Here is a 26,607-nt window from a genome sequence, read left to right on the forward strand (position 1 = left end):
GGCCCGCTGCCCCGCTTAGGTACTCGTCCAGCTCGGTGAAGACAGAGTTAGCTATCTTTAGTTTACGTCAAACGTGGACCTGTAGCCGACCGCGCCGATTCCGACAACAAAGCGGATCACCGCAATTGCGCTCCGTGGTGGGCAAGTTCAGGGTGGTTTCGTACGTGAACTGGGCACAAATTCCAATGGACCTCAATAAGTGAGATTAAAGGTACAGTACCGAGATGGAGTGTGAATCTGGATCAGGACCGTGGTCGGCGGTTGCCATTCAATGGTTGTCGTATGCGGCTACTCGGGATTGTGGTTCCCGCGTGTGGCAGTGTCTCGAGCAGAGTGGCAGAACACAACCAGCAGCCTCACATTCAGTACATGCACTTGGCAGCTGATAGATCCCACACTGTTGCAGTCGAATCTGCTTGTTTATTCGACCTGGCCATGTCTGTTTGGAAATCTATACCTGATGCAAAGTGCGAACCACCAGAGACTCTCGGTAGAAGCCAAGCCCATTCATACCCAGACTACAATCTAGAAATCGACGCGCGAGCGATCAGCCACGCTCCCGCGCATCTCGACCTCTTTGAGCCCATTCTCCACCTTGTGCTTTACCGCCTTCTCGTCACCGGGCACGCCCCACCCGCCCGCACCAGGCGTGTGGACCTCGAGCGTGTCGCCCGCGGCAAACTGCATCGTACCCTTACCCCCAACATTGACGACGCGGCCGCCACCCTCCCGCACCCAGAGGTTACGTCCCATACCGCCCTCGCCGCCGCCGTCGACACCGTACGGTGCCCGTGCGCGGCGCTCACTCATAATCGACACCTGCAGCCCCTCGAGGAACTGGTAGGAGCGCACGACGCCGTCGCCTCCGTTCCAAGCTCCCTTCCCTCCCGATCCGGGGCGGAAGTGGAACTCGCGCAACAGGACGGGATAACGGCGCTCGAGAATCTCGGGGTCTGTGATACGCGTGTTCGTCATGTGCGTGTGAACGCCCGACGTGCCGTGCCATCCTGGGCCGGCACCCGAACCACCACAGATCGTCTCGTAGTATCCCCACCCCTGCGTGACCTCGCCCGTGATGGGGTCTTTGCCGCCCACGCCAAAGGTGAGGTTGTTCGTGTCGCCCTGGCTGGCCGAGCACGCACGGAACGCCTTGAGTACCGTGTCCGTGACGCGCTGCGACGTCATGACGTTGCCGCCGCACACGGCCGCTGTGGGGGAGGGCGAGAGGAGCGAGCCCTTGGGGATGCGGATGTCCAGCGGAACCAGGCAGCCAGCATTGAGGGGGATGTCCTCGCCGATCATGCTGCGGAGGCAGTAAATGACCGCGGCGTGCACGACACACACAGGCGCATTGAGGTTGCCGCGCAGCTCGGGGCCCGTGCCCTCAAAGTCGAACACGGCTCCGCCGGTGGTGGGGTCGATCTCGACACGTAGGCAGATCGGTGAGCCATCGTCGAGGTAGTCGATCGCGGAGAAGGTGGTTCCGATGTCGACAGCGGCGCGGCGGAGCATGCCGCGCACGGCCGACTCGGCGTTGGCGCGGATGTGGCCCATGTACGCATGGACAGTGGGAAGGCCCCACTCGGCAACAAGAGCTGTGAGGAGCTGCACGCCCTTGTGATTGGCGGCAATCTGGGCCTTGAGGTCGCTTTCGACGTCGCGGAAGTTTCGGCATCCCGAGCAGCCGGGATACTTTGCCGGCTCGTCCACGAGCGCCGTGTACACCTCGGCACGGTTATACACGCCCTCCGACACGACCTTGAGGGAGGGAATCTCCGCGCCCTCCTCAAACAGTGCTGTCGAAGTGGGCGGCATGCTTCCGGGAAGGATGCCTCCGATGTCGGCGTGGTGTGCGCGCGATGCGCTGAAAAAGATGATCTCGCCATTGTCAAAGCATGGCGTGATTACCGTCAGGTCGGGGAGATGCGAGCCGCCGCTCTGTGGCGCGTTCGTGAGTAACACATCTCCTGGTTTCAAGGTCGGGCCGTGGAGAGCGAGCTGGTGCTTGACGCTCCAGCTCATGCTGCCGAGGTGAACGGGCATGAATGGGGCGTTGGCGACGAGGTCGCCGGTCGGCGCAAAGACGGCGCACGAGTAGTCGAGGCGTTCTTTAATATTCGTCGAGATCGAAGTCTGTTGCAGCGACCGGCCCATCGCCTCAGCGATGGACATGAACCGGTTCTGGCTGTTGTTAGCGGGAGAGAGAGGGATGGCTCACAAGACCGAGAGCGTAATCGGGTCGTAGTCTTTGGATGTTGCGTTAACCATGATTGCAGTGTGATCGGGGACTCTGTCTTGTCGACGGCGGCATGATGTACTTATCAGTAGTCAGTACAGGAGCGGAGAAGTGGGGTGAGTGTTGGAAGGAATCGTTGACAAGTGGAAAGATAGCGGAAGCGCGGTCAGGTCCGGATCTCCCACGCTTATCCTCCGATGTGATTCCGTTATCCGCCATCCCAACTCTACTTGCAACGTCTTGTACCCTCTTCACGCCCACTTTTCTCACAACCCGCTCAGAGCATCGACGTGCCATCTTGAACACCGCTAGGAATGCGTCCCCCTCGATACCGCGATGCGGGCGGTCCGAACTTCCGCCAGACCCCGCTCTCCGCTGCCATTCCGACGCACAATTCTTTGATCCGCTCGAGCAATCTCGTCGTATCGGGCACCATGGGGTTCACGGACTGTCCGATCCAACTTATCTGAACTTGGAGGTATGCTACGCTGAGACGATATAACTCTCCCAACCTAACAGTCTCTCTCTCCCAACCCACAATGACTATCCTCACCGTCCCCGAGTCAAGTATCCGCGTTGCGATCGACCGCGGAGGCACCTTCACGGACGTACACGCCTCTGTACTTGACGCCTCCGTTGGTGGCCGTAGCGAGTTTGTCATCAAGCTCCTCTCACAGGATCCTGGCAACTACGCCGACGCGCCGACAGAGGGTATCCGCCGCGTGCTGGAGCGTGTCACGGGTACTTCTATCCCGCGCGGCGAGCCGCTGCCTGTCAAGCACCTTGGTGAGCTATGAATTCGAATTCATTGCTGATACAGACTACGTCCGCCTCTCGACGACTGTCGCGACCAACGCCCTCCTCGAGCGTAAAGGCCAGGACCACGCTCTGGTTATCACTAAGGGGTTCCGCGACCTGCTTGAGATCGGGAACCAGACCCGCCCCCGCATCTTCGACCTCAACATCAAGCGTGCGCTCCCCCTGTACTCCAAGGTCGTCGAAGTCGACGAGCGCGTCACTCTTGGTGAGTTTATCGCCTAGAAAGTAACTGACAGCAGTCGGGTACACCTCTGACCCGAAACACGCCGAGCATGCCGTCGCGTTCAACCCCGACGGCTCCATCCAAAAGGGATACACCGGCCCAGGTGCGGAGGCGCAGGAACGCTTCATGCCCCAGCCCGTCGTGCAGGGCCTCTCTGGCGAGGCAGTCAAGGTCCTCCAGACGCCAGACGAGGTCGCCCTTCGTGCCGACCTCCAGGCCGTCTACGACGAGGGGTACCGCGCCGTTGCCGTGTGCCTCGCTCACTCGTACACGTACCCCGAGCACGAACTTATCGTTGGCCGCATTGCCTCCAAAGTCGGCTTCGAGAACGTCTCGCTCTCCTCCCAGCTCCTCCCCGTCATCAAGATGACGACGCGTGGGCAGAGCACGACCGCCGACGCGTATCTGACCCCAATTCTGAAAGAGTACCTCCGCGGCTTCTACGCCGGCTTCGAGGGCGGTGCAGAGGGCGGCCTCCGCGTCGAGTTCATGGGTTCGGACGGCGGTCTCGTTGAGCTCAAGCACTTCTCCGGCCTCAAGTCCATCCTCTCAGGCCCTGCTGGCGGGGTGGTCGGTTACGCTTTAACTAGCTGGGACGAGGACGAAAAGGCCCCTATCATCGGCTTCGACGTCGGCGGCACGTCAACCGACGTATCCCGCTTTGCGGGCCGGTACGAGAGTGTAGCTGAGACGACCACGGCCGGGATCGCAATCAACGTGCCCCAGCTTGACATCAACACCGTTGCCGCGGGCGGCGGCTCCTGCCTGACGTACAAGAACGGCCTTTTCCGCGCCGGCCCCGAGAGCGCGGGTGCGCACCCCGGTCCCGCGTGTTACCGGAAGGGTGGGCCGCTCGCGCTCACCGACGGAAACCTATTCCTCGGCCGCCTGGTGCCGCAGTACTTCCCCAAGTGCTTCGGCCCCAACGAGGACGAGGAGCTCGACCCATCCGCAAGTATGCGTCAGTTCGCCGCCCTGGCCGACGAGATCCGCGCCGACACGGGCACCAACAAGGACATGGACGAACTGGTGTACGGCTTCGTCAAGATTGCCAACGAGACGATGGCGCGCCCGATCCGCACACTGACCGAGGCGCGCGGTTTCAAGACCAGCGACCACGTCCTCGCCTCGTTTGGTGGCGCGGGTGGACAACACGCCTGCGAAATCTCCGAGTTGCTGGGCATCTCGCGTGTGTTGATTCACAAATTCTCCAGTGTCCTCAGCGCGTACGGCCTCTCCCTCGCCGACCGGGTATACGAGCTCCAGGAGCCTGCGGCCGACGTGTATGCGTCCGCAGCGCCAGTGCTCATGTCGCGCCTCGACGGGCTGGGCGAACGTGTACGCGAGGTGCTCAAGGCCGCGGGTTTCACCGACTCCAAGATCCGTCTGGAGCGCCAGCTCAACATGCGTTTCGACGGCAGCGACACTGCCCTCATGGTCCTCGCGCCCGACGAAGACTTTGCCGAGGCGTTCCGCCGCGCTCACATGGACGAGTTTGGGTTCCTGCTCGACAAGGAGATTGTCGTTGACGACATCAAAGTCCGCGGTATTGGGATGAGTTACGAGTCTCTGGGACGTAGTGCTCTCGCGGAGGCACGAACCCTATCCTGCTCGCCACCTCCCAAGGCGGACCTTGCGCAGGAGGTATATGTCTGGAAGGGGGAGAGTGGTGGTCGCGTACAGGCGCCAGTGTACGAGCTTGAGAGCCTTAGAACAGGCAACGCGGTGCCCGGACCCGCACTCGTTATCGACGACACACAGACCATCTTTGTCAACGTCGGGTGGACGGCGCTCGTGACGACAAACCACCTCATGCTCGTGCGGGAGTGATTGGCATAGATATTATGATGATGCAATGTTGCCAGTATCCGGCAGTGCAGTAGGCCTCGGCAATCTCGTGCAATCTCAGTATCCATAGGGGTTCCAAGAGTGCCCCAGTATCAGTATCCATAGAGGTTCCAAGAGCGCCCAAGCACGCACAGCGCCCAAGCGCGCACAGCGCCACATTCATCCATGTGAACAACCTCGGCATATCGTCTCTCAACCGAGGATCTCTAGTCTCGATCTCGTAGATGAGTATCACGACCCGCGGAAACGGAGACCCCACCAGACGAGCATCACATGGTACTTGGACGCAAGCGGATTGAATGGCATATGAGGCGGGAGACGAACGCATTAATATCGCACGTACCCCAAGCGGATTGAATGGCATATTTGGCGGGAGACCAACGCATTAATATCACACGTACCCCAGAACGTTTGACCCAAACGCCGAAGTCCGGGTCCCCAAGAGGCCAGCAGCCAGCACAACCGTATCTATCATTCAGTATTGAGGAATGAAGAGTAGGAACTGTAATGAAATCGTTCCGCGGGGTAATACCGAATACCGGAGGCGGGGGCTCCGGGCCCGCCCGGGAGATCCATTCGGATCGGATGTGGCCCACATTGAGACCCAGATGCTAACGACTAACCACACCTTCCCCCCCGTTACCGTTAATTGTTGTTAGGAGCCATCCACGCCGTCAGTGTGCCTCTCCATTCATCTGGCTGGCTGGTACGACGCCGAACCACCGTTCCTCGCGCCGTGGCGCCGTCAACGTCATTGCGCCGATCGAGCAGGTCGAACGGACTGTCCTCCATCACATCCGCCGGGCGCCACTCCAACGTCGACGCCCACCTTCCCTCCATCCCTTCATCACCCCCCCTCCCTTGTTTCCCCTCCTCATCCACCTCCATCTTCCTATCCATCCACCCACCTCCTCGCGATGCCATCGGCCCCACCACCTCCGTCAATGACGAGCTCGGCGACGGATGCTGTCCGGCCCTATACCTACAAGAAACGACCCTACGCGCAAGCGTGTCTAGTGCGTCTCTCCCGTCCTAGCTAACATGAGGCATGTAAAGCGCGCAAGATCCGTTGCGTCGAAGCCGACAATCCGCCATGTAAGGCGTGTCGGACTGCCCGAATCCCCTGCGAGTTCCCCGAACGCTCAGTCCGCCGTCGACGATCCGCAGCAGCCCCAACAGCCCCGAGCGCGAGTGATGCCGAGAGCGCAGCTGGGGTGATTGAGCGCCGTCTCGAGCGTCGCCTACAACGGATCGAGGAGGCACTGCGTCTCTCCCCGCCCCGTCGGGTGCGGCGAAGCAGCGTGAAATCTGATGGCGAGGGCGAGGGTGACGGCGAGGGTGACGACGGCAGTAGTTCAGAAGAAGAACTCGAGCCGCCGCGCTTCACCCTCGGAGCCGCCGAGTTGCCAGTCTACCACGGCGAAACGAGTATGCACGAGGACGCGGTGATCGATCCCTCGCCCAAGACGAGTTCGTCTGCGCCGACTAATAAGCCGAGCGTGGATGCTAGCCAGTGGACACACGAGGATATACGCGCCCTCACCCGTCTGCGGCACAAGTACGCTGCTGCCGATGAGGGAGAGGCACTCATGGATGCGTACTTTACCTGGGCGTCACCGAGTACGGCCGTGGTTAATCGCCGCCTCTTCCTGCGTGATATGGCTGTGAATGGACCATACTTCTCCGACCTGCTCTTGCTGGTCATGTATCGTTCGGGACTGCGGTTCTCGCCCAACCTCACTGAGCAAGAGCGCACGATCCGCTCCGAGCGATACATGAACCTCATTCTCCAGATGATCGCCGAGGAACTAAGCAAGCCCAGCTCCATCGTGACTACACGTGAGTTCCAGCTAGCTTCTTCCTCTCTTCAAAAGCTGACGCTCAGAGGCCCTCCTCTCGCTTGCCGGGACGCAATCCGCCCGCGGCGAACACACCCAAGCGTGGATGTTTACGGGAATGGCAATCCGCATGATCCAGGACCTAGGGATCCACCTCGCCATCGAAGAACCCTCTCTCGACGCCAACATGGACCAGGAGACACGCGAAGTCCGCGTCCGCCTCTACTGGTCCGCCTACTGCTGGGACAAGAGCATCAGTCTCGCAATGGGGCGCGAACCAGCCCTGACGATCTGGAGTTACGCCTCTCCTCCAGCGGTGCTGCTCAACGAATCCGACGACGACTGGGAATGGCGGCCATTCTTCCCAGGCGGTGGAAACCTGGACCTCGTCCTACGCTACCCCCGCACCACGAGCATGACAAACTATGTGCTCAAGTACTACGTTGTGCTCAACCAGATCCTCGAGGAAATCTTGATCAACATGTACAGCCCGCACCGTCCCCAAGCGCGTTCCGTTACATTTATCCGGAACGCCGATGAGAAGCTTAAGAAATGGTGGGATGAACTGCCGCCGGCTATCAAGCTCGACAAGGCGCGCCTTCCCGAGTTCTGCCCGCCCACCAATATCACCCTCCTCAACTTGCTGTATCACTGCGCCAGGATCCTCCTCTACCGTCCACTGTTGACGGTACGCGCTCAACCGGCGGGCGCGACGAGGTCGCTAGAGGTTTGTCGCGGAGAGGCAATCGAGATCCACGCCATCCTCTCCCTCTGGGGCAGGACATACGGCAATATCAACATGGTCTACCTGATCATGTACACGACCTTTGTGGCGGCCGGCGTAGACGTCATCCTCCTCCGTATCGGCGACGAGCGAACCCGCGAAGAAGCCCTCGAAAGGGTGCACCTCTCCCTCTCGATTCTCGAGCAAGTGTCAGGCCAGGGACCGGGTATCAGGCGCGGTATCAGCATCATCGCATCCCAGCTCCAGGCGACGATGCAGCGCCACTTTGCGCCCTCCAACGGGACTGGATTTGCTGAGAGTGCTGTCCGAAACAAGGCGCACGACACGACGCCAATGACGCAGCCCCAAACCATTGACGCCCTCACTGGGCCCGGATTCCACGACCCACTCGCCCCGATCGCGTTCCAGTCCCCCGCGCTCTTCGACGATCCGCAAGCCCTCGCTGACCTCCTCGGCGAGAGCAACGTGTGTACGGATGACCCGTTCGCGTTCCTCACCGCCGACGGGTGGGACGAGATGCGCCTCGCAGCCTAGGGATCACCGGTGGTGCCGCTCACTGCCAGCACTGCCGGAAGCGAACAGGCCGCGCGCGACCGCAGCAAAATCGAGATCGACACGTACGGCCAGGGGGGATGGAGCATGTGGGGTACGCCCCGGTAGTTGTATAGATGCAATTTGGGTTTCGGCTAGCGACTGGTGAATGAGAAAGAGCTGCAAGGCTAGCAGAGGGAGGAAAGCAGCACTCTAGCAGATGGAGGAAAGCAGCACTCTATGTGCAGATTACAACTGTATAAGCTACGCGTCTGATCCTGCGGTATCAAACCTTGGCTTTGTCGTCGACCTTGACCCCAGCAAGGCCCGATGTGAGTGCCTCGACTTCGTTCTCGAGGGCAGCGTCCTTTGCAGTCTCTGCCTCAATCGCCTTGGCCGCAGCCAAGAGCGGTTCGCCCTCGGCCATCTTGTCCGTAGCTGCAGCTGCATCCTTGCCCGCGTCCTTGGGTGCGTTCTTGGCCTCGGCCTCGGCCTCGACAGCAGGAGCAACGTCAGATTGGTCCTCTCCCGCCGCCTCTTCCTTTGCTTTGCTGTCCTCGGCCTCCACCTCCATCTCGGTCGCACCCATCGCCTTCCACTCGGTCTCCAACCTCTTCTGCCCCTCGGCAATCAACTCGTCCAGCTCCTCCTCCCATCCGATCGCGCGCACCAACTCGCGCACAGCATCATCCGCGTCGCCGAGATACACGCCGTCCCGGCCTCTCCGCTTGCCATGCTTGACGCGGGAGAAGGGACCCACCGCCTCGCGGTTGATGAGCACCCGCGGCGTGGAGGACGACACGCGCTCCACAAGCCCCGCGAACGGGTGCACCTGCAACGACGTGCCCATGACGAGAACGAGGTCGGCGTGGCGGAGCTCGGGCTGGTGTCAGCTGGGACAGATGGCAGATGGGACAGATGGTAGCTTATGGGACAGATGGCAGATGGCAGCTTATGACAGCTGGTCTTGAATTGCAAGTGATTGCAAGTGGCACTCACCATCAGCTCGAAAAAGTTGTCCGGAAGTCCCTCGCCAAAGAAGACAATATCCGGCTTGACGAGGCCTTTACAATGCTCACAGCGGACCACGGCACCCTGCCGTACCCCCGCCTTGAGCACGTATTCTGTGCTCGCGGACCGGCGGCACTTGAGGCAGTGGGCGGTGCGGAATGATCCATGCGCCTCCATCACCAGGTCGGGAGGCACGCCAGCCGCCGTCTCCAGCGTGTCGATGTTCTGACTCCACACGCGCTGTAGCACGCCCTTGTCATGTAACAGCTTGAGAAAGTAGTGCGTTGGAGTGGGAAAGTATTTTCCAGGATACAGGTCCTTTGCCAATGTCCAGAACGGCTGGTTATCAGTAGTGGAGGTATAGTGGAGCTCACCTCTGGTCGATAGTGGAAGTAGTCGAGGGAAAAGACGGCCTCGGGAACGGGCAGGTCGAGGGCCTGCAGATTGTCATAGAGACCAGTACCGGGTGAGCGGAAGTCGGGGATGCCGGCCGACGTCGAGATGCCTGCCCCGGTCATGACTGCGATCTTGCGCGCTGGTGTCAGAGAGGGCGAATCGTATGGGTTATGCCGCATCGGACACTGTCTTGCATCTCACTCAAGCCAAGTACACACCTTTACCGTCGCGGATGAGGGACGCGGCGTGTTCGATGGCGTCGTTTGACTTCATTGGGGTGGTGGGTGGAGGGTGAATTGGCGTTGTGGAGATGTGGAGGTATGATGTTAATAGATTACTGTTACGTGCCTGGGGGGGGGAGTGACGGTGATGAGTGGCGCAATCCGTTTGTCACAAACAAGGTGGCAGAACTGCATCGTGCGAGGCGCGAGGTGCGAACTGCCAACAACTCAACTGGCGCCTGTACAAAGGTACAACAACCAAGAGGCGGGGTGTTTCTTCTTCTCTACCAGGATGGATTGGAAGTAGATTACTTGGGTTAGGAGAGGATTGGGACGGAGGATATGTTGATTCAACAAACATATGGTGCCACGTGAATCGCACCCACTCAACTCAACCTTCCCTCCTTCCTATAAACTCCTAGTCGTCATTTTCTGGAACCGCAACTGTCTCCACAAGCTCAACAGCCACCAACCTCGACAGAAAGTGCCAGCCCTACCCTGACCATCGCTACTCGGACCAGCATTCCATCCCCTTAGCAGACTTCACTTTTCAACAATCTCGCATTCCACCTTGTCAGCGTCCCTGGGCTTGACATTACCCAACATGTAGCGACAATCACTGTACGCATCCCCAATCCTCTTTTCTAACGACAGCCTATGGGCGGCATCATCGTCTCCAACGTGATCAACAGCGACATAGTCATCTTCGGAGCTGAGCTCGTAGTCATCTTCGGAGCTGAGCTCGTAACCAACGTTCTTGTGGGTGAACCCGTTGAGCTCATTTTGGATAGCGCGGCCATCGCCGAAAGCATGCGCGAAGCTTGGGCTTTGGCTGTGATGAGCAGACCATCAGCAGCACGTCAGTAGACACTTGGTCAACGATGGAATGTACATGTCGGTCTAAACGTCTATGAGTGGTGAGTACCTCCCATGTCGCCTATTGGCGGATGTGTGCGCCGAGGCGCTTGCGGACATTCCACCACCACTTCCGGCCCCATTTGTAGTAGACGACTCCGAAGATGGCGCCGCAGAAATGCGCGACGTGGTCGAACATGGCCCACCCGCGCCAGATACCGATAATGTCCACAGCGACCATACCAGCGACACCGAGGCCGATGGGAATGCTGATGAAGGGGAGGAAGATGATGGACACATGCGAGTCGGGGTACGCGAGTGCCGTCATAGTCAACGCGCCGTAGATTGCGCCCGACGCGCCCAGAGACGGGAGGATGGCCTGGTGTGCGGCGAGAGCGTGTGCGCTACTCAGGCGGGCTGGCGAGGCGAGGGTGCGTAAAAGACGAGGCAGGCGAACCACATTATTGAACAAGTGTGAGCCAAGCGAAGAACACATGCCGGCCGCGAGGAGGAAGGCATAAAAGTGCGGCGTGTGGGTGATTGTACTTTCGTGTGGGTATTCGGGAGGTTGGGAGGCCAGGAACATGTACGCGGCCGATCCAAACGAGTACAGGGCAATCGAGTTGAAAGCAAAGTGTGCCAGCGACTGGTGGGAGAGCGTGCTGGTAAACATTGTCACGCAATTCCGCCACTCGGCCCTCGGACCACCAAGTACGACCGAGTGGTGTAGGAACCAGCGCTTCATAAATGGTTGGGCCGAAGGTACTTGCCATGCGAGGAAGATGACGCCCATTCCAGCAATGAGGATGGCTGGCGCAACGTGGGCTGCCGGCGCATTGATCTTCCATTCTTCCCAAATGACATATGTTCGAAGAACGGGGACGAGGAGAACGTCCGGCAGCCAGTTCAGGACTTTTGGAAGAGTGTTGAGCGTCTCTTGGGCGCGTTTGACGCGGTGCATCCGCGCGGCATTCACCAAGTCTCGGTCCGACGGGTCGCGCCCGAACCGCCATGCACTTCCGCTGCCCATGCGGTTCAACCAGACATTAGTGTCGCGGTTCACGTAGACGGCGCCCAGTCCGAAACCAACGAGCGTGAGACCGACAGCGAACTGGTGTCAGCGGCGCGATGAGCGCTTCAGTAGGAGCAAAAGACTCACCACTATGGGCCTCCAAATACTGGGCCTCGGAAGCCCATCTACGATCTCGCCATTGATAACCGCCACGCGCCGCGGTGTGATCTTGCCCAATCTCGCGAGGAAGGACGACGACGAGTGTATTGGCCGAGTCGCTTGGCCGAGGTCGGCGCGCGGCACAGGTGCCGGCGCAAAGAAAGGTGTCGTCCCTGTGAGACGAGGATGTTGGCGAAACGCGCGCGCGGCTGGCGCTAGTCGCACACCTAGCCGTGATCCAGCTCCGAACATGTCGAGAAATGGGGAGATGGGATGATGACAAGTCGGGTGCCGGTCATTTCAGTGTCTCGACATGACGCACGCGTGAGTTTGACGATTTGCCTCCGCTAATAGATCACAATTACTTGTATGACATACATTCGCAAGCTGAAGGGCCTAAAACGCACAGTCTACAACGAGATTACGAGTCTATGCAACTCCATCTGCTCTCCCAGCCTTACTGAGCCAAGATCTCGCCCACGCTACGATGGCTGGCCATGCTCGCGCGGCGGTCACCATGGTCGCTCGAAAGACTCATCCGGCGCGCAAGCACGGCAACCTGCGGGCCCTTGTAGTTCTTATGTCCGTAGGTGACGTACCACAGCGCGGCAATGGCCGAGAAACCCGCAAACACCACCGACGCATAGTTCATCGTCTGGGGCGTCACTGGAATAGAAGTGGGCATGCAGAACAGTGCGATGGTGAAGGTGATCCAGATGACGGTGATGGAGTTCTATAATCAGCCGGCTCAGTTGAGTTACTCACAATGACCCAGCCAAACTTGCCGAGCGAGTAGGGGGCGTTGCGGACCATCTTGCGGCGGCGGAGGAGAGAACAGAGGATGGGGAACGCGTACGAGCATCCGAGGCAGATGGTCGCCACGCCCGTGAAGGCGTTGAAGGCTGCCGAGGAGCCCAAGTAGATGAGGCCCAGGAGGGCGCAAACAATCGTGGAGAGGATGAGCGAGTTGAGGGGCACGTCGTAGTGCGTGTTGACTTTACGCCACACTTTGAAGAGTGGGATACCGCCGTCACGGCTGAATGCCCAGGTGCAGCGCGAGGCGGCGGTGAGCGAGCCGACCGCTGCAAAGAACCAAATGCCAAGAACTGTGTAAGCTTTTTACTAAAAGGAGAGACTCACTGAGGGTGAGGAGACACATTGCACCTGCCGCGCTCCGGGTCACAATCTTGTACAGTTCGGGCATGGGCTGGAGGGACGGCACGTCAAGGAGGTACTCGATCTTGTCGACGGGCAGCACAAAAATGATTGGGAGGAGATAAACAATACCCGTGATACCGGCTGCGATAACACTATACACCATGGCCTTTGGCACCTCCTTCTGCGGCGAGTGTACTTCCTCACACAGGGCAGCGACCATACCGTACCCAGTGAGGGTGTAGGCGGCCTGGAGGAGGCCGACGAAGAACGACCATGCCTGTGGCCATCCGGAGAGGCTGGCATCAAACTACTGTCAGCACTTGAGGCAGAGGGCGTGGACGGGCGGCGGTAACACGTACGTGAGAGAAGGCAAACTTGGCCGAGTTTCTCTTTTCGGCGCGAGTGAGGAGCGTGACGATGATAATAATCACCGACGCGCCGGTCCAGTACAGACAGATGGTGTTGAGCTTGTCGAGGTGGCTGGTGTCAGCAACACACATTCAGGACACCCCTCAAGGCATACCGGTTATATAGGATGTTGATGGCCAGCGAACCGAGGAGAGAGGCCCAGTAGACCAGCACGGTCTGCCAAGCAGTTGGGACATAGTCGTCGTGGAAGAGCGTGACGGCAGCGAGGATGAGCTGTGAGCCACCAAACGTAATCGAGGCAGTGACCCTGGCGTCAGCGGTTCCGGGGGTGGCCAGGCTGTAACTACAATAAGGGGCCAGGCTGTAGCTGACCACCAAAGCCCACCAAATCGGCTATTGACTCACGTCCAGTTTCCTACTGTGCCGAGCCAGCCAGTGAGATACGACGAGAATGCCTGGTACTTTGGCGTCGAGAGCATGGCAGCCCAGTCTGCGGTCAGCCACTTCGCTGGATAACACACAGTAAACACCGCCCGAGGTGGGATACACCGAACAACTATTGTCAGCGTCTTAAGCCCATCCTGCAACGCACACTTCAGCCAGCGACGCGGCCATACAGCACGAAATGAGCGACACAAGAATCCAGCCGTACAGGATCGTGACGGGCCCACCGTCGACGAGCGCGATGGGGAACGTCGTCGACGTGCCGAACGGGACCTGGGGTTAGTCGGACCGGGACGTCGACGCGGCAGCATTCATGTAACCTGGCCGGGATGCGGTTGTGGGACGCGACGCGGCAACCTTCGGCAACCTCCCGGCCCTGCCGTACTCACTGCCATGATCGCAAACGACAGACCGAGGACAGCGACCATGCCGAGATTGCGCTTCAGCTCCTGCTTGTATCCCATCTCCTCGAGGCGGTGTGCGACGACATCGTCGAACCCAGCCTCCCCGACGCGTAACTGCCCCTCCCCGACGCCCTTCTCCTTTTCAACCGAGGACATGGTGTATCGCGAGGTTGTTGATCGTACGGATAAAGTAAGCGTTCGTTGTCTCGATCGTATGGATAAAGTAAGCGTTCGTTGTCTCAAGATGTGTTGTCCTGTGGTGAGAGAGATGGAGAAGGAGAAGTGGGATGTTTCGATTCGAGACTGATGAGCTGACCTGGGTCGCCTCTAGTCGGCAAGCAACAGGTCCAGAGGTCAGCAATCTCATCCACCTCTGGTCTCGGGCAACGAACCGGCTTAATGGCCGGATCAAGGATACCTGTATCTGTCGGCCCCTTCCGCGGGAATGCGGGGCCGCCTGGCTACTCCACGCATCGTCGTAGGCCGGTTACGTGATGGGATGACCTCATTGGTAGGGCTCCAGGCCGCAAGGTCTGATCAGGTGAGAGTATCCCGTCAGCGTCACCTCTTCAGGGGGGCGGCAACGAGTTTGAATGGATGTTTGAGAGAGATTGCTGAAACGGCAAAGGACAATATGCGGAGACAAAAGCCAAGCCAAGGGAGATCTCGATGTGTCCAGGCCATGCCGTTCATTGCCGCTTGTGGGTTCTGATCACAAACCCTTCGCTTCGTCCCTCGCTTCACAACGCTGTCCTCGTCACGAGCTCACAACAAGGGAATGTGCTTTCATGACAGCCGCACGAGCATTGCGTCGAGATACCAGTCGAGTGGGCGGCTTACACTAGTTATCTATCCGTTGGCCAAAAAAAGCCATCTCACATTCATGACTGCTTGGCCAATTGCTTAATCTTCCAGAGCCCTGGGAGCTGGGTTGCTCCCATGATTGCAGATCTTGTGGCTAGCGATTGCCGGCGCTGTTTGTTATCCTGGCGTTCCCATGTGGGTCGAAAGGAATCCTGGTGGCGTGGGGGTGGGCGGTGGCGTCCTCGGCCATGGGAAGAGCTGGTTGATTGGTCTTGGCGTCTGAATACAATTACATCAGTACCTCTAGGCGTCGTCATTAGCATTCCGTGGAGCAAGGATCGCGGTTGGAGCGCGCATCACAAGGATACAGGGCTAGACGCCGCCCAGCTCCACATCAGCCTTATCCAAGTCAACCATGATCCTTGATGAACGTCAACTTGCAGAAGAAGCAACATTGCCAAAAACAAAGCTGTGGACGGGTTAGGAATCGAACCAAAGACCTTGTCAATACCAGATTAACCGCACACTCCAAGTGAAGTGACGTCGTGCTAATGACACGCTCTACCAACTGAGCTACACGCCCTGTGCTTGACCATGTAAGGTGATTTTCGCTCTGGAATTTGTCTCAAACAAGCCTACCCATCGCTCGATACCCCATCCTTACAGCCCACAGCCCATCTGCACCTCCTAACCACAATAACATGCCATATATTGTACCACGTACGATGCAATATGCTCTACCATCTACACATAGTGCTCTCCATGCTATGTACCGGGCTTCTTGGGGCTGGCAGCTGCCGCGCTGCCCGCTAAACTCATAGGCCGCAGCCCCGAATTACGCCGTTCGGCCTGGGGTGGTGGAGCAGGAGAGCGAGAGAAGGTCGCCATGCGGCTCCCGAAGAAGCCAGAGATGCTGCTCCCGACGGTCCCGAGCGTCGCGCGGACATCTACGCCGGGCGACGCGGCCGGGGACGTGCCGGCGGCACCCGTCGAGTTGCCAGAGCGGTTCGAGGCGACGGATTCTGGCCGGTTGGCGGCCGGCGTGGATGGCGCCAAGGCCGCTGCGGAGCTGGGACGCGAACCTTTTGGCGAGCCGTTCGGACTGTTCCTCTCACGTTCGGCGGCGGTGGCCGACGCACGCCGAGCCTTCTCCGCCTCGAGGCGGTTGTTCACCTCTGAGCGCACACCGTCGAACGCGCGGAAGAGCGACGACGAGCCGGCCGCGAACGCGCTGCTCATGGCCGCGCGGGTTGGGGCCAGGCTCTCCTCAATCTTCAGGTCGTGCAGACCCTCGGCGAGACGAATACCCACGTCCCCGAATGCGCTCACCTTGCCCTCCATTGGGTGGCGCGGTTCGGTCAAGTCAAAGATGACTTCGTCCGTCGTGCTGTCCCACAGCTCGTACGCAGGCGTCTGTCGGAACGCCTCAGTGTACGCCTCACCGAAGTGCAGGAGTGGGTTTGACTCGGCTGGCGCACCTACGCCAGAAGCCGTCGTGTCATGCGCGCCCTTCTGCCCGATGAAGTCGGCATACTTGATCGACGCGAGGAAGGCGCACAGGTACTCCTCGAAGCGGTTGCGTAAGTCGTCGTCGCTCCCGAGGAAGCCTGGTCGCTCGCCCTCGGGTAAGTTCCAGCTGTCCTCGACCGTCTTGACTATGTCGTCCATCCACTTGCGGTCTGCCGCTGTGAGCGCGATCAGCCGCTCGACCTTGTGGTCGGGGAACTCGAACGTCATGTTCTCGATCTGGTGTCAGCTATGTCGAGCTCTCTTTAGCGCACGTTTACAAGCAGGTCGTATTTGCAGTCCCTCTGTTGCGTGACAATCTGGTTTGTTGTGCCGACAAGCCACGAGTGCGCCTGGAGCATGTCCATCTGCTGCAGCGGGAGGTAGGGCTGGAACACCGCGTCCGCACCGAACAGGTGGAGGGCTGGTGTCAGCTAATGACAGGAGAAGCAAAGCTCACGAAGGCCCATGTACCGCAGGAGGCTCGCGCGGTCACTCGTGCGCAGTGACGTGGGGCGTGTGCGCAGTGTCCTCGCGTCGAGCATGGGCGAGCCACAGTCACGCAAATTCATGAGCAGCCCTGGCGTCAGTTAGTTGAATGTTTCCTAACTCACCCGGCACGAGCGAGACGAGTGAGTACTGGTACGTGCAGAGCATCTCGACGGGGTAGCCGTAGAGCATGATGCGCTTCTGCAATAACAGCATCTTGAGAAGCACGAGCGTGCGATGCCGGAACTTGTGCACGAGCTCGCGGAGGGACGTGCCTGCGGTTAATGACCGAGGAATGGGCTTAGCACAATCTCTGCCAACGTACCCATGTAGATTGCGCTCTCGCCGGCCTTGCCCTCGAGGCCAGCCTCGAGGCTCTCGTAGAAGTCGTTTAGGATCTGAGTGCTGCCAAAGTCGCGTTGGGCGAAGAACGTGCGTGTGACGACGCCTAGGCGATCTCGCACGGGCCCAAACACGGGCTGCGAAGCCAGCACAACGACGGCCTTCTGCACCATACTGCGGGTGACGTCGGAGGACTTGTGCAGGAGGTCCGACGCCGCGATCTGACGGTTACATCTGGTGTCAGCTATCCCAGCGACGCGTGACGCAACAAGATGAACAGACAGCCACGCAGTGGTGTATGGGAGAGCCAGCACACACACGCTCCCACACTCACGAGATGCCAAAGATCGTCCGGCCCCATGGCACGTCGGTGTTGGGCTCCGTCCCAGCCTTGGGGTTGAAAGCGCAGTGCTGGGGTCAGCTGGCATATGTACACAGCAGCTCACGAAGTAGGAGTAGTCCTCCTCGGACAGATGGGCGCCGTCAGGGAGGGCGAGGAAGGGAAGGAGGCGGGACAGTTCGTCGTCGGCTGCAAGTGCCTCAGCCAGGCTGGCTGGGTGTGCGAACTCGACCGTTGGCCCAATGAGATGGTTAAAGTCGACGACAGCGACGCCAAGAACGAGTGGCACATCGCCGTCGCTCACGCGCACGCGCAACCCCGGCCCTCCGCCGAGGGTACCAAGGCTCGCGGCCGTAGAGCGCTTGCTCGGCGTCACTGCCCCCACGATCGTGTGGTCGGACCGCGCGCTCGGCGAGTCCATTGTTGCGATCGGTGAAAACCCGCCCGCGATGGGGGGCCCAGCACCCATCCTAGCCGCTTGGGGGAGGGCCATCTCGGGTGCCTCGGTCCACCCCGGGCCGTCGTCGAAGCCGATCTCCTCGAACGCCACGCTGGAGGTGGTGGTGCGCGAGTGGCCTGAGATTGCCGAGAGTGCGGACGCCGCCGACGCCGTGGAGATGTTGCGCGAGTGGCTGCGTCCGGGAGCGCGCGGGGAGGTGAAGGGTGATCCAGCTGTACCGGGAGCTGCGGGAAGAGGCGGAACTGCGTCCGTGTCGTGCTCCGCACTGTGGTCTGAGCCGACGCTCAGCTCGCGCTGGAGGGGCACAGGTGGAGCTGGCTCAGGTGTGCGCACGCGCAGCTCGTCTTCCAGGCTCGGAGTGGTGGCGGGTTCGGGGGTGCGGAAGTCGTCGGCGTCTCTGTCGTCGTCGAGCGAGATGTCCTGCATCGTCGCGGTCGTCGCGAGTTCGGGGCTGTACTCGGACCCGGCGGAGGTGTCTGAGTGAACCGAAGCGGAGTGTGCCGACATGGGCCGGGGCTTATCCACCGCCGAGGGTGTGGCGTCCAGCGCCGTGTCGGTCATGCTTGCTGGAAGCTGAGTGGGAGTGAGGAAGATACGAGTGTTGAGAAGTCTATAGTTTGTGCAATGTCGAGGCCAATAAAGAGGGGTTTGGGATGTGAATCAGGCTTTCAGGGATCAATAGTCCAGGCGCGAATGATGAACGTGGCGTGGCGCGTCTCTCCCGCTTAATTTCCACCCGTTCCACTTGAGCAGTCCATCTCTATGATTACATGCAATGCAGTACAATGTCTCCCTTTCCTCTCATCTACCGCCCTTCCATCGCGCGGCTCTCAATCCGCTTGAGCAGCTGCCGGAGGTTGCGACCGTTCTTGACACAGTTGTCCTCGAGCCAGCCCTCAAACTCGGCACGGATCGAAGTAAGTTGCCCCGTGAGCGGGATCTCAGCGGGGTTGAGCAGCGTGTCGAACAGCTTGGTCCACATGTCGGCCTGCCAGTACTGTTGTTAGCTGAGCTGTTCACGCGCAAAGTTACTCACCCGCTTCATTGGCGCGTCGAGCTTGACCTTCCCATCGACGACCTCAGTGCCAATGTACTTGCCATGGAGAAGGCAATAGCACACACTGGCAAGGCCGAAGTAGTCCGCTTCAAAAGACCACGGGCGGCCCTCGCGCATCTGGGGACAGTCGCGTGCATCGACTTTCCAGTCGCCCACAAAGGTCTGCTTGTCGCCAGGGGAGAAGAGGGAGAGGTCGGACGCGCGACCAAAGTCGATGAGACGCACGCCCTTGGCGGCCCACCCGCGCGAGCCATCACGTGTGTACTGCGCGTCCCAGCCATTGGCCGAGTCAAGACGCACAAGGCAATTGTCAATCTTGAGGTCGCCGTGGACGAAACCCGCCGCGTGCAGGCCCTCGACGATACGGAGGAGCTCGATCGTGAAGAAGATGGCAAGAATCTCGTCAGGGACGCTCGTACCGTTCAGCGAAGGAGCGATGCCCCACTGTCCAGCCTTGTTGACGACGTCCAGCAGGGTGCCCTGGCGACAGTAGTCGAGGAGGAGGAACGATTCGTCGGCGTACGCGAACAGTCCGCGCGGACGGATAATCGACGGCACGAGGTTGGACGCAACGCGTTCGTGCACCCGCGACAGCACAACCGACTCCCACAAGTTCGCGGGCTTCTCGACCTTGATTGCTAGCTTAGCGCCGTCCTCGTCGTCTTCATCCCCGTCGTCCAGCTCAGCCTGCAGTGCCTGGTCTACAACGAGGAACACGGAGCCGAAGCCCCCTTCGCCAATCTTGTGACTCGCCTCGTACGTCTTGCCGCCGAGCTCGAGCGGGTAGAAGTCATCGGGCGAGATTGACATCCGCATTGATGCCGAACTCGACCGCCGTGCGTGCAGCTTAGCGTGCTTCTGCAGAGCGGAGAGGCGGGCCGATCTGTCCGAGATTCGGCGGATGAGGGGTTGCTCCTCGAGAGGTGGGTCGATGCGCTCCAAGAGTGTGGCGATCACCGAGCTGTCTGTGGGGTTGCACGGGTTTGGAATATCCGAAAGCACGGGTGCGAGGACCAGACACTCCATGGCAGCAGCAGGTGCGGCGAGGGATGCCACTGGCTCCCTGGTCGGAGACGGCTGCTTGCCCTCGAGCACCAGCCGCTTGGGCGACTCCTTGGGCGGATCAGCGGAAACGGCTGGCTTGGGTGACGCCCGCTGCTGGTCGGCGAAGACGGCGAGCTTGGGCGACGCCTGCGGTCCGTCCGAAAACACCTGCATCTTCAAAGAGGGCTTAGATTCGTCTTTGAAGATCTCCATCTTGCCAACCGGCGAGGCATGGCGGAAACCTTCGGGCTTAGGAGGGCTGTTGTGCTGGGCCGTGACGAAGTCGCCAGTCGCGTCCGTCGACTGGGTCGTGTCGGCCTTGGGCTCATCGTCTAGCTTGCGCGCGATGGTGTACCCTTCGGGGACGTCGAAGATCCCTGCATCGACAAAGCCGGAGCGATTGGAGGAGTTGGAGCGGCTCGGTGAGCGCTGCTCCTCGTCCTCCTCTTCCTCCTCTGGGGTGCCAAGGCCGCCGAACCGCGAGCTCTTGGCCGTCGCGACAGTGTGCTCGAAGGTGCGCTCCGTCACAGGTGTCAGTAAGTGGCGGTTGTACATCTGGTTCCGGAAAGGACGCTCTTCGGGATACTCCTCGTAGTGCTCGTCGAAGCGCTCCTGGGTGCCCTCGTCCTCAGCTTCTGGTTCGGTGCGGTAGGAGTAGTCGTTCTGCGCCTCAGTAGCGTAGGACTGTTCAGCCGCAGGCTCGGTGCGATAGGAGTAGCCCTCGTTGACGTTGACCTCGGTGCGATACGACTGCTCCTGCTCCTGCTCCTGCTCTTGCGCTTGCTCCTTGGGCGACTGGCGAGGTGATTCACGCGGTGACGACTTCGCACGAGGACTGTTCTCGTCCTCCTCAGCAATCGCGTCCTGCTGCAGGGCAAAGATGTTGCGCTGCACAGGCCGCGTTGGAGCCGGCGTGTCGTTCTCATCGTGCACCGCTAACCCGCGCGGGGTGGGCGCGAGGGGCGTGCGCATGCCAAGCGGGGCTCGCGGTGTTGTGCCCAGTGGGGCGCGAGGAGTCTGAGCCGGCCGGCCGGCGTTCTTATTCTCGTCAGTTGGGTCATAAGCATTCTCGGCGTTCTCGTCGAAGACTGCTATCTTGCGAGGGGCGTTCTCGTCGAATACTGCCATCTTGCGAGGGGCGTTCTCGTCGGCGAACACGGGAATCTGGCCGTTATCGTCTCCGAAGATGTTGCTTCTACCCGGCGCCGGAGTGGGGGTGGGAGGCACCAGCCCACCTGGGGTCATCATGGCGGCGCGTGGGCGGGGGAGCGGGGTAGGCATGACTTGCTCCTCGGCGTCATCACCGTCGTCGTCGTCGTCGTCAGACGACTCCGAGTCAGAGTGGCGCGCCTTGCCGCCGTGGATGGTCTGGTTGAAGAGGTCCATGACCTCGGCGTTGGCAAGCTTGGTATTAACCGTCGGCGAGGGTGGGCGCATAGGCTTCGGCGGAGGCTTGGGGCTCGTCGCGCCGCCAGCGTGCCACGTACGTTCCCAGGCCGCGACGGGCTTGTAGACCTTGCCGAGGAGGCCGCGTTGGCGAGCGCGCACTTCCTCAAAGCTCCATTCCTCACCACCCTTGAACACCGCGTCCCAGTCGAACATGCGCCGCTCGTGTTTGCCCTTGGCGTCGACGATCTCGGCGCCACCTGTCGGACATGTCCACGGTTCCATGACGAACCGGTGGCGCTTCTCCCTCTTCTTCTCCTTGTCCCTCGAGGAGGGCTTGCGTGCGCTGGTAGGTGCGGCGGGTGCGACGGGAGGAACTGGGGGACGAGACTCTGTAGGGAGAGACGGAAAGGCGTTGATCGGCCCAACGTCGAAGTTGCGCAGTGGGTCGAAGCGGAGCTTCTCTGCCTCGTTTGGTGGGGCCTTGGCGCGCATTACGTCGCCGTCGCCTGCCACGACGGTGCCGTTCGTCTCCGAGTCCTTGAACACTTCAATCTTGGGGGTACGGGGTGTTACACGGTGGCGTGATGCGCTCTGAGGCATGGTCTCGCCACGCCATGGAGCGGCCTCGATGGTGTTCTCCTTCCGACGACCTTCGCGCGTGCCAAAGTCCTCCCACGGTGTGGGCTCCGGGTTGCCGCGCCCGGTCGTGTCCGAGAAGATCTCCATCTTGGACCCGTTCGGGCCGCGGGTCCGCCCGGAAGGCATCTGCTGTACAGATGGGGGAGGCCCGCCGACAGCGCCGAGAACAGCACGGCGGGGCGGTGCGGGAGGGTTGGGGTCATCCTCCGGGATGTCGTCGGAGGATGGTGCCATGATGCGCGTGAGGAAGGCCGCGTGTCTGTTCTTCAGTCGCTCCATGGGAGCGGCGCGACGCGCAATTCCAAGGCGGTACACCTCGTCGGCCTTCTTCTTTCTGCATGTCAGCTCAGAGAAGGAGAGTGAGCTCACAGTCCAAGGCCCTCGAGTACGAGGGCCCACTCCTCGTAGAACGACGAGTGTCGTGTCCCGACATCGCGACTCTCGAGGAACGCCCACATCTCCTCTCGTCGTTCGACCTGGCGAGCGTAGATTATCCACAGCTTGAGGTACCGGATGTCCTGGGCGTAGCGTGCATCGTCGATGAAGCGTCGCGTGGCGCTCTCAACTACGGGGATGATGCGGCCTGGAGAAGAGGGGTTGGTTTGCACGGTGAAGGCAACATATCTGGAGTCAGATCTGTTTGGGTTGGAATGAGCGCGACGGGCCTGGACCACGCACATGCCGCCCATCACTCACCGGTTCCACAAGTCGAGCACGTCTGCCACGCCGTCTACCATGTCCTCTCCCTCGCGGTCGCGACGCTCCGCATCCTCGATGTCGAGTTTGAACTGCGCGATCTTGTCTTCGTGGGCCTTGCGCGTCTCCTCGTCCCCCTCGAAGAATGCGCCAAGGGCGGCGGCGCTACGGCCCGAGGCAAGGGGCCGGATGTTCTCCTTCTGCGCCTCGAGGAGCGCGAAGTCAGTAATGGGTCCGTCTGGCGACGGCGCTCGGGGTGTTGGCGGCATTGCTGCCATGGTACAATGTTGTACAGATGGTGTTTGGATAGATGTCTTGATGGATGACAAGTTGTGGATCTCCCAGGGCGAGACGAAAGTCAGTCGCCTTGTTTGGCTCAGTTTGTATCACCACGTGGTAAAACCCTGACGTGGCATTCACGAGCCTGGCGACTCGACAGTCCAATGAAACCAACTTATTAGCAGCAAGACTAATCTACTCTGACAACCTAATACAATCTACTACAGTACTAACACCACTATGTGCTGCTCAAGCAAGGTAATGGAGCATGTTCTTGTCCTCGTCGTCGCGCTTGAGGAACTCGCGGTCGATCAAGCTCTCGACACGTTTCTTGATCTCTTTGACGTCCGGTGGAAAGCGCTTCGACACGTCGCTGACGACAGCGTCGATGAGGAGTTGCAACGTGAGCTTCTTGCGGCCCTTCATGATGCGGACGATGGTCGCTTCGAGGACGGATACACGGTCGAGCGCGACCTGTTCGTTCGTCTGCCGCGACTCCTCGGCCTGCTGTCAGCTTCGAAAAGGAGGTAGTAGCTCACCGAAAGGTCCTGCTGGATCTGGTTGATCTTGAACTTCATGCGCTCGCTGGTGAAGCCCTTGTTGAACGCGAACTTATCTGTCGGCTCCACCTCCTTGCCTGCCGGACGCTTGATTAGCACACGTGTGCCCTTTCGCCCCATTGAAAGGGACTGGAGCGTACGGACCAGCTCAGATGCCTCTGTGCGAGTTAGGCAGGAAGACTTGTATAACTCACCAATGCCTGTTCGCGATTTGAGCTCTGTAAAGTCGAGGACATCGTCGTCATTGAATTGGAGTAGCGCGACGGCCTGGAACAGGCTAACCCCGATCTCATATCTACCGCTGTCGAAGACAGCCGTCAGGGTAACGGTGCCAAGCTGGTGCCGCCACGAAAGCATGCGGTTCTTGTGCTGCGTCGCGTACCACTCTGTGAACGTGTCGATGGACGACTGCAATTGAGGAGTGAGTTTGAAGTTCCACCCGTCTTTCAGAAGAGGGTACGATGGCCAGGCAGATTCTGTGAGGACGTTCGCCGTGAAGTCTGAGTCGTCCTTGAACTTGCTGGGGTCCTTGGCGCGAGCTGACTGGTATGACTTGACGAGCCTGGTGTGAGTGGTGTTCGGACAAGGGGAACCCACGTCTCGGACAGCTGGAGGTCCTTGAGCATGACATCGCCAGTGGTGAATTCCTCTCCCATCTCTGCACCAGTCAGCCAAGGAAGTGCGCAACTCCTTACCCTTCTGGAGCTTGACGATCATGGTGCGCTCCATGTCGTCGCTCGCGCTCTTGTTGAGCAGGAGGCGCTTCGCCAGGCCACTGGTGTAGAAGGCCCGGAACACATCCCGGTCTGGCGTGTACCCGATTAAAGCGACGATCTCGTCGAGGAGGACGTTGAACTCGGCTTCCGACGTCGAACCCTGGCCCTTACGCATAGTACTGTCCAAGTATTTTGCTGGTGTCAGTTGGACGTCGAGAACAATAGAACTCACCGATCCATTCGGCTGGCGCATTCTTGCGGCTGCCGAGACCTGCCTTGAAGCCGGAGCGAACAGCTTCCTCCAACTCGAGCTGCTTGTTGCGCTCCTCCTGGGAGAGCTTGGGCGCCTCCGCCCCCTCCATCTCGACGTCACCGTCTTCAGCTTCAATCGGCTTGGCGGGGACCTCGAAGAGGTCTGCGACAGCCTTGTCAACGAACCGCTTGAGCTTGAACACTGATTCGATCATCTGCCGGTCATTTGAGGGGTCCGCAATAACAGTGCGTATCCGCGTCTCGATGTGATCGTGCACCGCTTTGGCCATCACCTTGAACGCCTTGGCCTGCTGGCTGTACACGAATAGGCGGCTCAGCGCGTCCGTGTCGGCACGGTACAGCGACTCGTCCAGCGCTACCATCAGCACAGTCATCAGAAACACTCACCCTGCCGGACGACCTTGTCTGCCACCATCTCGCCCGTGACATGCCGGAACACGTCCACAACCTCAACGGCTGTTTCGGGTGAGAAGCACTGCTCAGCGCGCTCCCGCTCCTCGACTTCCTTGTCGAGGGCCCATTTGACAAACTCGATACCCGTGAGCGTGCTATCCTGCACATTGGCTGCATGTGTAGCGGCCAGGTCCTCGTAGTACTCCTGGGTGACCTCCATTAATGGGCGTGCCAGAGTCGAGAACGTCCCAAGGTTCTTGGCGATTGACACTACGGACTTGACGTGAACCCGCTGAGCCAAGTCTACCTCGGATGACGCTCGCTCAGACGCAGCCCACGCCAGGATGTCATCCTTGGTCTTCTCGAAAATCAGCTTGTTCCCCCAGACGGTCTGGCGGAACTGAGCAGTTGCCCGTTCGCTGATGTCAGCTGGGACGCCCAAAGGAAGCTCACATGATGGTGGGAATACCGCTGCCGTCCTTGGCGTGTACGCGATCGAGGTAGACGAAAACGGCCGAAAGCAGGCTCTAGACCGTCAGATTCAACCAATAAGTGCGCCTTACCGCCAGCTCGATGTAGGTCTCCCACGTTGAGACGAACACCTCGAGCCACTTGGCCTCCCGGGCCATAATGGCGGCGCGGCACCCTCTTGCTATCCGCTCGGTGCTCTTCTCAAGTTCCATGTCGATCGTCCTGTACATCGCCTCAAATGGTGCTTCCGAGTACAGCACCAGGTTCCTGCAGAAGTCCGAGACGCAGTTGAACGAGATTTCGGTGGACTTGCCACTCAGAACGAGGGGTACTTGGGCCTGGATTGCCGCCAGCTTGCTCGCATCATCCAGAGGCGGCTTTGGCGCTGAGTGTGAGACCCTTCAGTGGCGTGGGAGACCTACGCTTGACATTGAGAGTGACGATCCTGCCGGTGCGGGCTGAGGAGGAAGCGGTGAGGATGTCGGTGTGGGCATTTCGGCTGGGACGGTAGGCTGAGAACGCGTCTGTCCTAGACGGAAAGCTGAAAAGCGACGCCATGATGAGACGATGTATGTACAAACTTGTAAGTTGTAGCTTCTCGGCGATGGTGCTCGAGGGTTACAGTAGCTCAATGACGGAGCCAGCGGTGGGTGGAGGTGGAGGTGCGCCACAAATTGACACGTCATAAATGGTGATGAGGGGTTGAGGCCAGGCATCAGGCACGACGCGTCTTTGGTTTCTCTCTGCCCACCTCTTAACATCTTGCATCTACACCAAGAGAACAAGCCATCATCTCGCTGTACACTGTCCTGTCAAACTCCAAGGCCTTATTCTGATTACTGACGCATTGATGAATGAATCACAACCCCGTGGCAGAGTC

The 26,607-nt window shown here is 59.8% G+C and overlaps 9 protein-coding genes across 9 annotated transcripts; 2 read left to right on the forward strand and 7 right to left on the reverse strand.

Moving 5' to 3' along the window:
- Window positions 1–525: 525 nt before the first annotated feature.
- Window positions 526–2,268, reverse strand: CcaverHIS019_0410610 (uncharacterized protein; the record flags this gene model as incomplete). Its single annotated transcript, XM_060600964.1, has 2 exons — window positions 526–2,185; window positions 2,219–2,268. The coding sequence occupies 2 exons, from the start codon at window positions 2,266–2,268 to the stop codon at window positions 526–528; spliced, it is 1,710 nt and encodes a 569-aa protein (XP_060457506.1).
- A 507-nt stretch (window positions 2,269–2,775) lies between these two features.
- On the forward strand, window positions 2,776–5,108 carry CcaverHIS019_0410620 (uncharacterized protein; the record flags this gene model as incomplete). Its single annotated transcript, XM_060600965.1, has 3 exons — window positions 2,776–3,022; window positions 3,057–3,260; window positions 3,295–5,108. 3 exons carry the CDS (start codon window positions 2,776–2,778, stop codon window positions 5,106–5,108), a joined length of 2,265 nt encoding a protein of 754 aa, XP_060457507.1.
- Window positions 5,109–6,043: 935 nt separating this feature from the next.
- CcaverHIS019_0410630 (uncharacterized protein) lies at window positions 6,044–8,243 on the forward strand (the record flags this gene model as incomplete). Its single annotated transcript, XM_060600967.1, has 3 exons — window positions 6,044–6,142; window positions 6,173–6,965; window positions 7,012–8,243. The coding sequence occupies 3 exons, from the start codon at window positions 6,044–6,046 to the stop codon at window positions 8,241–8,243; spliced, it is 2,124 nt and encodes a 707-aa protein (XP_060457508.1).
- A 283-nt stretch (window positions 8,244–8,526) lies between these two features.
- Window positions 8,527–9,920, reverse strand: HST2 (uncharacterized protein; the record flags this gene model as incomplete). Its single annotated transcript, XM_060600968.1, has 4 exons — window positions 8,527–9,123; window positions 9,240–9,590; window positions 9,626–9,786; window positions 9,866–9,920. 4 exons carry the CDS (start codon window positions 9,918–9,920, stop codon window positions 8,527–8,529), a joined length of 1,164 nt encoding a protein of 387 aa, XP_060457509.1.
- An 885-nt stretch (window positions 9,921–10,805) lies between these two features.
- On the reverse strand, window positions 10,806–12,146 carry CcaverHIS019_0410650 (uncharacterized protein; the record flags this gene model as incomplete). The annotated part of the gene is made up of 2 exons (XM_060600969.1): window positions 10,806–11,834; window positions 11,883–12,146. The coding sequence occupies 2 exons, from the start codon at window positions 12,144–12,146 to the stop codon at window positions 10,806–10,808; spliced, it is 1,293 nt and encodes a 430-aa protein (XP_060457510.1).
- Window positions 12,147–12,351: 205 nt separating this feature from the next.
- On the reverse strand, window positions 12,352–14,425 carry CcaverHIS019_0410660 (uncharacterized protein; the record flags this gene model as incomplete). The annotated part of the gene is made up of 9 exons (XM_060600970.1): window positions 12,352–12,627; window positions 12,660–13,000; window positions 13,035–13,359; window positions 13,412–13,532; window positions 13,576–13,728; window positions 13,827–13,911; window positions 13,943–13,977; window positions 14,014–14,138; window positions 14,255–14,425. 9 exons carry the CDS (start codon window positions 14,423–14,425, stop codon window positions 12,352–12,354), a joined length of 1,632 nt encoding a protein of 543 aa, XP_060457511.1.
- Window positions 14,426–15,838: 1,413 nt separating this feature from the next.
- On the reverse strand, window positions 15,839–18,771 carry CcaverHIS019_0410670 (uncharacterized protein; the record flags this gene model as incomplete). The annotated part of the gene is made up of 7 exons (XM_060600971.1): window positions 15,839–16,819; window positions 16,861–17,003; window positions 17,040–17,159; window positions 17,194–17,343; window positions 17,394–17,644; window positions 17,745–17,821; window positions 17,857–18,771. The coding sequence occupies 7 exons, from the start codon at window positions 18,769–18,771 to the stop codon at window positions 15,839–15,841; spliced, it is 2,637 nt and encodes an 878-aa protein (XP_060457512.1).
- A 244-nt stretch (window positions 18,772–19,015) lies between these two features.
- Window positions 19,016–23,304, reverse strand: BUB1 (uncharacterized protein; the record flags this gene model as incomplete). The annotated part of the gene is made up of 4 exons (XM_060600972.1): window positions 19,016–19,207; window positions 19,247–22,673; window positions 22,709–22,963; window positions 23,036–23,304. The coding sequence occupies 4 exons, from the start codon at window positions 23,302–23,304 to the stop codon at window positions 19,016–19,018; spliced, it is 4,143 nt and encodes a 1,380-aa protein (XP_060457513.1).
- Window positions 23,305–23,563: 259 nt separating this feature from the next.
- CcaverHIS019_0410690 (uncharacterized protein) lies at window positions 23,564–26,285 on the reverse strand (the record flags this gene model as incomplete). The annotated part of the gene is made up of 10 exons (XM_060600973.1): window positions 23,564–23,818; window positions 23,854–24,032; window positions 24,069–24,436; window positions 24,472–24,532; window positions 24,570–24,785; window positions 24,823–25,218; window positions 25,251–25,675; window positions 25,710–25,783; window positions 25,820–26,112; window positions 26,150–26,285. The coding sequence occupies 10 exons, from the start codon at window positions 26,283–26,285 to the stop codon at window positions 23,564–23,566; spliced, it is 2,403 nt and encodes an 800-aa protein (XP_060457514.1).
- Window positions 26,286–26,607: the final 322 nt, after the last annotated feature.

Source organism: Cutaneotrichosporon cavernicola (genome assembly GCF_030864355.1).
Source record: "Cutaneotrichosporon cavernicola HIS019 DNA, chromosome: 4".
Classification (NCBI taxonomy): Eukaryota; Fungi; Basidiomycota; class Tremellomycetes; order Trichosporonales; family Trichosporonaceae; genus Cutaneotrichosporon; species Cutaneotrichosporon cavernicola.